Genomic DNA, 13,635 nt, shown 5'->3' with positions numbered 1-13,635 from the left:
TCGAACCTCTGAGGCGGTCTTTGGTCTAGGCCATTCTTTCACTGCAGCAACCTTGGCAGGATCTACTTTTATTCCCCCGTTAGTGACAATGTGGCCCAAAAATGCAACCTCGGACAACCAGAACTCACATTTTTTGTACTTGGCATACAATTGATGTTCTCTCAGTCGCTGCAAGGTCAAGCGTAAGTGCTCCTCATGTTCCTCCTCTGTCTTAGAATAAATCAGTATATCATCTATGAATACAATGACAAACTGATCCAGATATTCCTTGAAGACTCGGTTCATGAGGTCCATAAAAGCTGCTGGGGCATTTGTAAGTCCAAATGACATCACCATGAACTCATAATGCCCGTATCTCGTTCTGAAGGCTGTCTTCGGTATATCTTCATTTTTGATTCTTAGCTGATGATACCCTGAACGAAGATCAATCTTAGAAAACACCTTTTTCCCTTGAAGCTGGTCAAACAAGTCGACAATCCTCGGCGGTGTACCGATTCTTTATAGTCACCTTGTTCAATTCTCGGTAATCTATGCACATTCTCATAGTACGAGTCTTTCTTTTTAACAAATAGAACCTGTGCGCCCCACGGAGAGTAGCTAGGTCTGATAAACCCTAACTTAAGCAATTCTTCCAACTGTATTTTGAGTTCTTTCAATTCCGATGGTGCCATCCTATATGGTGCGCGGGAAACCGGTGTCGTTCCGGCACTAATTCTATCACAAATTCGATTTCTCTCGTGTGGTGGTAACCCGGGTAACTCCTACGGAAATACATCAAGAAACTCAGCAACTACCCGTGTTTCCTCCGCTTTCTTTCAATTTTCTTGGTGTCATCAACCACATTAACTAGATACCCTAAGCACCCACGCTGCAATAGTTGCCCAGCCTTCATTGCCGAAATAATAGGAGTGCGGGGTTTCTTTCCTACCCCCCTGAACTCGAAAGTCTCTCCATCTTCTGGTGTGAAAACAACTTTCTTTTGCTTGCAGTCAATTGATGCTCCATATTTGGTAAGAAAATCCATGCCCAAGATTACATCAAAATCAAATAAATCTAATACAATCAGGTCTACAAATAATTCTCTACCATCTATCTTGACAGGTATACCCCTAAGCCAACTTCTAGAGATTACAACCTTCCCAGATGGTAACATGGTCCCAAACCCCACAGTAAATAATTCACTCGGTGCATTTATATGATTTACAATTGTGCTAGCAATAAAGGAATGAGTTGCACCAGAATCAAACAAAACTTTACAAGTGGTGTTGGCCATAGGAATCTGACCTGATACAACCGAAGGACTGGCCTCAGCTTCTGCTTGAGTGATGGCAAAAACTCTGGCTGGAACATACTTGTCATCTTTCTTGGGTTCTGCTCTATTCCCAGTCTGTCCCCACAGTGGGCAATTGCGTTTGATGTGTCCTTCTTTTCCACTTTTGTAGCATGCTTTTGCGCGACACTCACCGAGATGACGTTTGGTACATTTAGGGCATTCTGGAATGTTTCGCCCACTGCTGCCATTAAATCGTTGGTTGTTATCACTTTTGTACCTCTTGTCTTGACTTGGCTGCCCGGACTGGTCCTGTCCCCGTTTCTTGTGGTCATTAGAATTGGCTCCACCTTTCTTAGATTCTCTCCTGGCAGCATTTTCCTTCCAAATTTTGTTTTCACTCCGCTCAGCCGTAAGAGCCATTTCGACAACTTGAGCATAGCCGATTGACCCCTTGACACAATTTCCACATCTCGAGCAACCATTGGTTTCGGTGCCTTCCACAAATCGATGTGCTCGCACTCTATCAGTAGGTACCAGATCTGGAGCAAATTTCGCCAATCTATCAAATTTTTGTGCATACTCAGTCACAGTAAGACTCCCTTGGACTAACCCAGTAAATTCATCGACCTTTGCTGCTAGAACTACTGAGTTATAATACTTCTCATTAAAGACCCTTTTGAAATCGTCCCAGTTCATGGTATCTACATCCTTGGTTTGTTCCACCACCTCCCACCAGATACGAGCATCTTTCCTCAGCATGTAAGATGCACACTTCACTCGGTCATTCCCATCCACCCTTAGCATCTGCAAAATGCTTTCTATGCAACTTATCCACTCCTCAGCCACTACCGGGTCTATGCCTCCCTCAAACTCAGGTGGGTGTTGTTTCCGAAATCTCTCTGCTAACAACTCATGTCTAGCCTCTGTAGCAGGATATACCACTGCAGCTGGTGGGTCTCTATTTTCTGCATCTTGCCTTATTTGGACTGGCGGCTCCGGTTGACGTCTCAGCTGACGAAGTTCTTCATCCTGCCTATGAATGATTCCTTCCAGTGCGGCAATGCGCTCTTCCCATCCCTGTGGTGCTTGAGGTGGTTCATTGATCCCTCCATCATCTCGGCTTTGGCCTTGGCCTCGACCTCGACCTCGACCTCGACCCACTCTAACTGACCTTCTAGGAGGCATTTCTAAACTCCTGAACCACACAAACCAATACACATCAAGATCATTTTGATCATCAATTTTACATGAAAATAATGTTACCCTCTCGCATGCAGAAATTTAAGGCAACTTAATTATAAGTAATAACCACTTACAGTACAGTGAGTCGAGCTCGTCTCATGGCGGTGAACTTTACATGTTAGGGCTAACCACATTCTTTAGGACCGTATTGCTTTGATACCATATTGTAACACCCCGATTTCCCGAGATGTCACATAGGATAGTCCGTATAAAATAATTTAATAAGATAAAGACAATCAAATACTGCTTTAATGAAAAATATCCAAGCATGAGATCTCATTGTTTAAAACAAAATACTTTTAGTACTGTAAACTTAAATAAGAACTAGTTAAGTCAAAATAATAGTTCCAAAATGTTTAGCGCTAAAAACATTAAAAGCAAAATACTGTGCCAGCCCCCTAACATGCGGTCCACGCCTCGAGCTCTTCATTCTCACTGCTTAGCCTTACCCTTACCTGCACACAGAGTACCCGTGAGCTAACGCCCAGTAAGAAGAGCTATGTAGGACATAACCCTCCTAACTAGTTACTTGACATAATTTGCGCTTTTATATTAATCAACAGTAATTCACATTCCATAAATATATCCACAACGCATGTTGTTCTCACATGCACACATCAAGTCTCATACCGCACATTATACTCACATACGATAATCAACTATTCTCTCATGTTGATCAGACATGAGGTAACCTACACTGCCTTGTGTTATTCTCACACTTGGCATCCAACAGGGGAATTAATTACCATAAGTTGTACTCACCCATGATAATGTTATAACCTGCAAGTGTTATGCTCACACAAGCAGCAAGACCCTAATATTATTCTCATGCTAACGATGCTCACAAAATATAAGGAAATCATAACACAATCAAATTAAATAGCAAACCAACCCAAGTTGTATGCATAACATACACCCTGTGCACAGATGTCCACTCTTCTTACCTCGATTCTTTAAGTAAGACCACACTTGCTACCTCGAGCACCTCAACGAATTTCCTTGTTGAGAACAAGATCCTAGACATTCATTAACACAACAATACACTCAAAATACATTCAAGTATGAATCTCTAAACTCATACAGAAACTTACGTAAAAATACGTAACACATAGGTCCATTTCACTTGCATGACACACCATACATAAGCATTTATTATTTTGATTCACCCAAACATATTGCATGGACTCAAAAAAACATTCTTAACGTGAAACATGAATTCATACAACACATTTTTACGTAAAATTTACTAAAATACTATTTATTCTTATTAAAGTCCAAATAAATAGTTAATTAATCACCAATAATTATAATAAATACCTACAACAACCAATAAATAATAAAACCTATTCCATTTGATATCATAGGCAGTAAATGGTATTACAAAAATACATTTTACTATTTTAACAACACTTATCTATTTTTCATAATTAACTTAAGCATTAATTAAGTAAATTCATGAAAAATACCAAAATTGATTAAAAACCGAATCTAACTCTTCTAATACACTTTATAATCTGTAATAGGTCATAAATAATTTTCTTTGAATTTTCTAAGCAACCTAGGTATTTTTCATAATTAAAATAAGAAATAACATCAATAATTCATGAAAAATACATAATCGCCTGAAAATTCAATCTACCAATTTTATAACCGTTTATATATCATAGTCCATCATATAAAATAAATCTAGATTTTTCTGAGTACCCTAAGTATTTTTCATAATTAATTTAATAAATAACACAAATAATTCATGAAAAATACAAAATTAACCGAAATTCGAATCTACCAATTTTGCAATAGTTTATATCTCATAACTAATCATATAAAATATATTTAGATTTTTCTGAGTAATCTAAGTATTTTTCATATTTAATTTAACAAACAAACCAAATAATTCATAATAAATCAAATAATTTCAAGAAAATTATCAAACTTCATAGTAGGCCTAAGAACACCTAGCACAAGTCAAGAACTGAAAGAAAATCGAAAAATAACCTCCAGAAACCCCTGAACAGAGTGCCGCCGGAGTTCTCGTCGGTTTCGTCGCCGGTAAAGTGTAACTTTGTCTCCGATGGCTCTTGAAGCGTCCTTTCGATTGGGGAAGCTCTCCACAATGCTCAGGACCTCAAAACGATCAAGAAAAGTGGTTCGAGAAGGCAGATCGGGGTTGTCTTCTTCGTTGGCGGTGTACCGCCTTTAATGGAGTCAAAATTTTGGATTTTCGTTTTGGACGTTAAAGCTTCGTTTTCTTACGTCAAAAACAATCCTTAGGGTCCCATGCACTCAAATATAACCTCCCTTGACCCAAGAACAAGCTTAAACACGTTCGAATTCGAGTCCGTAACTAAGCCGCACCTTTGAAGCTTCAAAAATGGCGAATCTCAAAACGACGACTTCCGCCCCTTATACCACGTTAAAAAGCTTCCTTAGGTCGTATATAAGTGATCCCAAACCCCCACGTTCACCCAGGTTTCACTCCGCTTGAAGAAACGAAAATTTTCGGTATCGTATACGCCGTATACGTGCTCTCTCTCTCTCTCGTTGGTTCTCTGTTTTGGGTGAACGAAAATAGAGTTTAAAACCTAATTTCTATCGTGTTTAAACCCAAGCAAAATATCGCATTGAACCGAAGTGGAGCGATTCCCATTCCACCAAAATAGGCGTTAGGTTCGGTTCGGTTCGTGTATACGTATCGCATATACTTACTGTTAATAATAATGATAATAATAATAATAATAATAATAATAATAATAATGATAATAATAATAATGATAATAGTAATAATGATAATAATAATAATGATAATAATAATAATAATAATAATAATAATAATAATAATAATAATAATATACCCATATAACAATATCCAGACATATGTATCTATTAGGCATTATACACATGCCAATAAAATCAAATATTATATCATCATAAAAATAATCCCATACATATTTAAATCCATAAATATGTAACATAAAAAAAAATACTCTCAGCTAAATAAAATTACAAAAATACCCTTTCGGAGTTAGCGGATATTACAATACTTTTGGGCAACTACTCTTTTGTTATACAGGAAGTAACCCTAGTAGTTAAGGCAAGTTGGAACACTGCCACAAATGTATAGAACTTTCCTTAGACTGAAAAAGTATCTTTCCTGCAACTTTTAACATTCAGTCTCTCTCTGGTAGACCAAGAGATTTCAGATAGGTTTTTACACTTCTCCAAAATCGCTACTCCACCCCCAAAGTAATCACCATCTCATCAGCAGACTTTCTAGCACAAAGGCAAGTCTTGAAATCTGATGTTGTGTAGTCTAAGAGTTTTAAACAAACACCCTTATTGACTAACATATAGTTCCTCTTCTTAATCTTAAGATTTACTTGATTGTCTTCCAATGTTCCTCTCCTGGATTAATCTGATACCTACTCAGTACTCCCACTCAACAGTAGGTGTCTGGTCTAAGGCATACTAAAGCATATCCGAGACCTCTCACTGTTGATTCAAGAAATTCTTTCATGGCTTTATCTTCTCTGGAATAGTTGAGACTTTTCCTTAGATAAATAAAATCTATATCTAAGAAGTTGTGAAGCTTCTATAGATTGCCATTGGAAAGAAAATGCTCCAGCATCTTACTAAAGGAAGTTGCTTGCATTAGAGTAAGTAATTTCCAGGTATACCATAAGCCATAGGTTTAGATAAACTCAAACCTATTATACTAGGAACAGGAAGTTTTGTTAAGTCCATTGAATAGACTTATGAACGAAAATTTCCTTTCATGTCCTTGTAATAGAAAACTTTAGGTTACTCCATGTGAATGGATTAAACCATAGTTCTATTGGCTTTCTTCTTAGTTTCTTATCTTGACAATCCATTACTTGTTTAAACTCACAATGGATTTTAATCACTAGTGTCTTCCAAGTTATAAGAAGGTGAGTTCCTAGAAACCTCCCACTACAACAAGGTACCGTGAACTATGTCTAAGAAAACTAAATGGTATTGACCTCTTCGGTTGTGACAAGACAACAGAGGCAGTGGGATCATCATATGTAAAATAAAATGATAGAACACTTTTGGAATCAAGAAAAAAAAATATCTCCTTTATTTGCTACTTTATTTTCAGATTTAGTCATTTTCTTAGAAAAGCAGTATTTGTTTAAACAAACACTTTCTTATCTAATGACTATGGGATGATCCACCCCTAATCACTTAGAATAGCTAACAAACATGCAAACCAAGGTTAGCAGTTCTAGCTTTTCTTAAGATTTCGATTAGGTCATCCATGAATCTAGTAATGATTTACATTAAGTATACAACCATTGCATCATTCTGAAATTTTATTACCATATAAAGATTTAGGCAACGACTGGTAACTTATCATCAATATGCAACTCGAATTTCTGGGGAGGTAAGTTTGGATATAATTCAAAATCAAATTAATGATCTTTGAACTGCATATCTACTACCTTTTTCTCCACCCCTATCAGTTCGCAAGATCTTTAACCACTTACCTTTGCTAGAAATTCATGAAATTTTTCAAACATTTCAAATTTCTTTTGCGTAAGGTAAAATCTAGAGTGATCGTTTTAAGAATACAACGAAAACTCATATCCACCCCTGAATGTACATCCATCTGCGAATGAGATGAAATTACTTTCAGTGGATATAGGCATATTAACTCTTTGCAGAGAATGTTCTTGTCAAAACCACTATGAACAAGATACAAATGCCATAGATTTATAAAATATGTGGTTAAATCTTTTGATGACTTACTTTAGTTACATCAAAGAGTTCTTAGAATAGTGCAAGTGAATTCTGGTCACAGAATACTAAACTCATACAGTTTGAGTCCATTGAAAGAAAATGGTTAGTAAACACTTGTGAAAGTGTAACTGTATAATTAGTAATTCTCTCTTGGACCACCACTACTAATCTAACTCTATGATTTGCCTATACAAGTAGGAGATATCTAAGATTGAGGATTTATATCATTTTGGGATAGAATTCCGGGAATATAATCATATGCGTCATCTAATTTCTTAAGAGAAAATAAGACTTTATATGATTTATAGACCATTCATCCAATGATATGTCATTAAGCTAATTCGAAATGAATAAGCTAAGAGGAATTAGGATAATTTCGTTTTAAATAAGAATCCAACGATGCTCCGATTAGCGAGAGTCAAAGTAATCTTATTTATACAATCTTCTTGTTTCATATTGTAAGACACTAGTCTAAGGTGTCATCAATTGATGAACAGCTAGACGTTGCGTATACAATATTTATCTTTCGAGATCTAACACTATAATGTTAGTCTAATGGTGAAAATCCATTAGGGATTTATCTCATTAGAAAAACAAATCAAGTTAGACCAACAATGAAGATTCGAAATTAAACTACAATTTAATAACAAAAAAATAACATGGTTCAATACAAATTCATACACAATTCAGAAATTATGAAGTACATAGCAAGTAGGAATGACAAGTGAAAATACTAAAACATACAATCCTAAATAATTTCCAAGGTTTTCAACAAACTGATATCAGTGTCCCGTTTAGGCGAGAGTCAAAGCTACCATCCATTGAATAGAGTTGTCAGCTCATCTAAAATGTCAAACATTCTAGCAACCTTTTATTCGATCAAGATGTGAATCCGCGTTGTCCCGTTTAGGCGAGAGTCAAGGCTATTCTATCTTATGAGCTTCCACCATTGTTTCATATTCGTGCAAGTCTTATACAGTCGCCACCATTAGGGTGGTCATAAACTATATAAAAAACTTACAAGATTACTTATCTTTCGAGATTAAACGGTGCTAACTTGCTAATGAACGTTCCTCCATTAGGGAGGATTACTCACTAAAACAATAGCTATGTAAAACCAACAATGGAGATCGAATATCCTTATAATAATAAAGCTCATTATTTAATGAAGGGTTGTATTTTCTTCTAATATTTATTTTAATCCATTTATTTTAAATATATATTTATTTAATTAAAATTTCCAATTTAGAATGAAAAATTCCAAATATAAATTTTAATTTAATATTTATAAATTATACTTAGATGGATAAATAACGTGAATTATTTCCATCTTAGTAATAATTTCCATAAATATTTAGAAAATTATTCAATTTAAGTTGTTTCAAAATTAATTTAAATTAATTTACAACTCAAATTTAATTTTCTATAAATATATATTGCATTTCGAAAATGCTTTAAAATAAAATAAAATAAAATAAATCCTGGAAAATTACTCTAATTTTATGTTGGCCCAAAATTAATTAATAAAAATTAATTTTCAACAAAAAATATAATTTTCCTATTTAATTAAATATCTAAGAAAAATTTCAAATATTTTAAGTATCATGATTAAAAAAATCAACTTAAATATTAATTTTCTATTTAATTAAATACACTAGAAAAATACTTCAAGCAAAACAGATAATAACTATCTAGACTTTTCATAGACTAATTAATTCAATTTCTAATTATAAAATATTTTAGTTCATTTATTTTAATTAACCATTAAATGAAAAAGTCATTGATTTAAGTTGGTCCAAAATTAAATAAATAATTTTCAACTTTAATCTATTTTTCAAATAAAATTCGAAATTTCTGCATCAAGGTGATGCAATTTCGAAATTTTGGGAAATGGTTAATAAAATAAAATAAAATATATTTTGAAAATTATTCAAACTTAAGTTATTCTGAAATAAGATTCCAAATTTAAAATAATTTTCAACTTTAATTAAATAACATGAAAATAACAATATTAAAGTATCATGATGAAAATCAACTTAGATATTGAAATTTTCAATTTAATTAAATGTATTAAATTCAAGAAATAAATAATTAAGTAAAGAGGAAACTTAATTATTAATTCTAGTTTAATACTAGGAAAATATACTAAACTTAGATTGTACCAAAATTAATTAGGAAACAATTAATTTCACAATCTATGATATTTTCCTATTTAATATTAGAAATAATAACTAGTACTAGAAATAACTATCTAGAATATATCATTGACTAAGTGTTTTTCTAAAATTAACTTTAAAATATTACATGAAAAATAAATTTCATATATTTTAAAAGCTAATTATGTTGCTAATTCAATTTTAATTAGGTTAGACTAATATAATTAACCTAATACGATTATTTAAATAAGGCAAATGGGCCTTCACAATTGGGGTAGTTCATGTGAGGGGGAGCTGGGTTCAGTATGTCGTACCCACTTCTATGGCCCCCAACTCTCACACAAGGCCCAAAAGAGAGGAATTTAACCTTAAAATAAACAATTGTTATTCATTGAATAAGCCCAAATCTAATTGGGCCTAAATAAATTTCCTTATGTCAAAATTTATTTTAGCAACCTAGTCCATTTACTTAGTAAAAACTTAAATGGGCTTCCTATATGCATCTAAGCCCAAAAGCAAACATATAGGCTCACACAGGTCAAATGATTTGGATGGACCCTATCATGTTACTAGGTTTACACAGATGAAAGAAGTACAAAATTTACATGTTACAAATTATTTATAAGATCTATCGTCAATTGGACTATGATTAAAATCAGATCATTGGATCATGATCTGTCAACAAGTTAATCATAGCAATTTAGATCAGATAAATAATAGGTTTGTTAAAAAGTTTTGAATAAACAAAATAAACAAACATTGTCCATGTAACAGATGTGAATCAAGATATTAATATAATTAAATTATTATTCTTAAACTAACCAAATAAAGGAAACTAATTTTAAAATATCTAGGTTTATTTGAATCAAAATTAAATTAAATATCTAATAAGATCAATGATTTGAAAGGAAAGAATCTTCAATATCACTTTCAGATCTTATAATTTAATAAAATTGAAGTAATAAAATACACCAATTTTAAAATAGATTTGGTTAGATAATTGGAATTGCACTCTCAGTCATATAGAAACTCATTTCATATAATCAGATTTACTTATTAATAAAGATCAGAAATAACATTTTATGTTGCATGGTTCACATGATTTATTTCATGATTATATGTATATAATGTATGAATTCTTTTTAAGTCCAGAACATATGAATTTGTTAAAGATTATAGTGTTGTCAGCACAGTGGAATATAATCTTAATTATATGTTTAAAAGTTTATTCCCTGATTTGTCAGAACACTGGATTTAGACTGACATGGTATAATCAGCGATAGGTATTCTTACACCTTGGAAAAGTGTTATGTCCTTTCCAGGACATTGGCAAAGTTTACCAGTATCGGATGTATGGAGTATACATCGGAAGGGATCGATATTAAACTTTGATTAGATATATTAAAATTTACCGTAATATCTATTCAATTCAATATCACCTGTTGATCCTAGATCAAATGATCTTAATCCTGATATGGTTAGGTTCAATCTCAAGAGTGTTACTCGTGTTCTTTGATTTGTTAGTTAAGCCTACTTTTGACAGTCAGGGTGATACGTACATTTTGGGAACACGGTAATGCAATTGAGTGGGAGCGCTAACATAAATATGGAATCTATAACTTCTATCTGGCAAATAGAAGTAAAGGATAATTTCCTTCGAGCTTAACCAAACGAAGATAAATGGTGGAGATCTCATTTCACTTAGGTGAAATATCATTTATACAGGGTTAAGTGTTTAAAGGATAAAATACATTGAAGGTGTAGCGGTAACAGTAGTGCCTTTTCAATGTAGATCATCTATATAGAGGATCATTGATCACATTAGGCTTTAACAATGGATAACTAATGACGTGTCTATATTGTGGAACATATAGAGCGTTCTATATGACTGAGAGTGCAATTCCAAGTTCTAAGTGTGGATTCAATGAGGAATTAATAAGTTAGGGAATTTACTTGGTAAATTCGGTTCGACTTATTGGAAGCTCGGTTATATAGACCCATAGTCCCCATACTAGTTGAGACCATACTGCTTGTAAGACTCAGTTAATTGATTTTAATTAATCAATTATAATTCTAAAAGTTAGACTATGTCTACTTTATGAATTCTCACTAAGTAAGGATGAAATCGTAAATAAAAGGGTTTCCAGGTTTAATTATTAATTAAGAGACTTTGTATGTCTAATTAATAATTATTTTAAATGATAATATTATTTAATAATCTATTTTAGTTATTAAATAATTAGTTTTGACATTTAAATGATTAGAATTGGAAAAGTGGCATTTTTGGAGAAATAGAAATAAAATTGAGGAAACTGCAAAATCCAAGTGGGGCCCATTTCACCCTATGGCCGGCCACATGGTTTGATTTTCCCAATTATTATTTTCAATTTTAATTGTCATGTAATTGCTAATCAAAGCCTAGCAAAAATAGAAAAGTGGTGGATCACACTAAATAAGGCAATTACTTGATTACACAGTAATTAAAGAAACTGTTTTATTTGGAAAGGTGTGCTCTCCCTTTTCCCTATATAAAGAAACCTTGTTCTCTTCTCTTGTATGCATCATAAGCCACGAAATTAAGAGAGAAAAAGAGAGAAAAATTTCGAAATCCTTGTGAGATGAGCAGTGCCCACACACATCAAGTGGTACCTCAATCATAGTATGTAAGACTATGGAATTTCTACATCAAAGAAGGAGAAAAGAAGATCCAGGTTCAGATCTTGGTGATGCTCTGCTACAGAAAGGAATCAAGGGCTAGAGATCTGAACGGAAGGAGTCATATTATTCCGCTGCACCCACTGTAAGGTTTTCTAACTTTATATGTGTTTATTTTCATTGTTTTAGAATTCATATTACGTTGTTAATCCAACATACATGATAGTAAATAGATCCTGGTAAAATAATTTCCAACAGTATCATCGATAAACTATCGACATAACGTCGACATAGTATCGACAACATAGTATGCGGTTTCATTAAATATGCATGTTGTCGACATATCATCGACATAGTATCGATATTCTGTCGACAAATACACCATTTCATGCATTTCACCTGTACAGTAACACATTTAATGGCCATTAAATTTTTCTACATTCCCAACATGTATACTGCTCTATAAAAGCAAAATCCCTTTCTATTCCCTTAGTGCTCTTGTCTTCTACTTCTCTCTTACACTTAAAAATTAAAGGCAAATTTCTCTTAAGTTCTAAATATGGAGCCTAGAAAGAACAAGGGCGAATTCCCAATCTTAACTCATGAAGAGCTCAAGCAGGAGCCTGATGTTGGCATAATTACTCCTCAAATGCAGAAAGTTCTGGACGCCGATAGAGCTTTCGAAAAAGAACAAAATCGGAATGAGTTAAGGTTGATACAACTTGAAGCACAATTTAGCAAAGCTGGTGTATGGCCGGCTCCACCACTAGGGTTCCTCGAAGGATGCCGTCGTTGCAAATTAGGCATCTTTAACGGTAAACCGGTGAAGCCTGGAACTTTATGCAAGTATTGCAAGTCTCACCCACAAGCCAAACAATTTTAATAATTTGTTATTTTATGGCTTGTGGTGAGCTTTATTTAATTTTTTTTAATGAACTTTTATTTTATGTTATTTTAATGAACTTTATGTTATATTTATGGATTATGTTATTTTAATGTTATTTTATGTTTTATTTATGGCTTTTTTTCAATTGCATCGTTATATTGTCGACATACTATCGAAAAAATGTCGACAAGTTCTAAATAATATGTTGATTGCTTTTACGTCGACATGCTATCGACAAACTGTCGATAAAATGTCGACAAATTCTAAATAATAGGTTAATTTGCTTTTCATCGACATGCTATCGAAAAACTGTCGACAACATGTCGATAATGGTCATCACTGGCCTTTTCTGGCAGAATATCGACAAACCATTGATATTTCATCGATAACAACTGGAAAAACTCAGATCTGCCAGATCTCAAACATTTCAGACCAAAAAACACCAGTTCCAACAAATACGACACATATAACGAAAGCAAACTTCATAAAGTCTAACAAAATACTTAAAACACAACTTACCCATTGTAATGGGGTAAGATTCTCGAGTGATATTTTGGTGTGCTCCAGTTTTCCACCAACGCCCATCGAGAAACAATCATTCAATGGTAAACCGAGAGAGGGACGAGAGAGTGGGACGATAAAGAAGGAAGTTTTTGGGAAGTTTT

The 13,635-nt window shown here is 33.5% G+C and overlaps 1 protein-coding gene across 1 annotated transcript; it reads right to left on the bottom strand.

Annotated features, from left to right (window-relative positions):
• Window positions 1-652: 652 nt before the first annotated feature.
• On the bottom strand, window positions 653-12,510 carry LOC133036973 (uncharacterized). Its single transcript, XM_061113762.1, has 5 exons — window positions 12,484-12,510; window positions 2,014-2,350; window positions 1,108-1,914; window positions 855-1,053; window positions 653-761 (listed from the first exon to the last, which is right to left on the bottom strand). Exons 1-5 carry the CDS (start codon window positions 12,508-12,510, stop codon window positions 653-655), a joined length of 1,479 nt encoding a protein of 492 aa, XP_060969745.1.
• Window positions 12,511-13,635: the final 1,125 nt, after the last annotated feature.

The sequence above is a fragment of the Cannabis sativa genome, chromosome 4 (genome assembly GCF_029168945.1).
Source record: "Cannabis sativa cultivar Pink pepper isolate KNU-18-1 chromosome 4, ASM2916894v1, whole genome shotgun sequence".
Classification (NCBI taxonomy): Eukaryota; Viridiplantae; Streptophyta; class Magnoliopsida; order Rosales; family Cannabaceae; genus Cannabis; species Cannabis sativa.
This window is presented reverse-complemented; position numbering and strand designations above follow the sequence as displayed.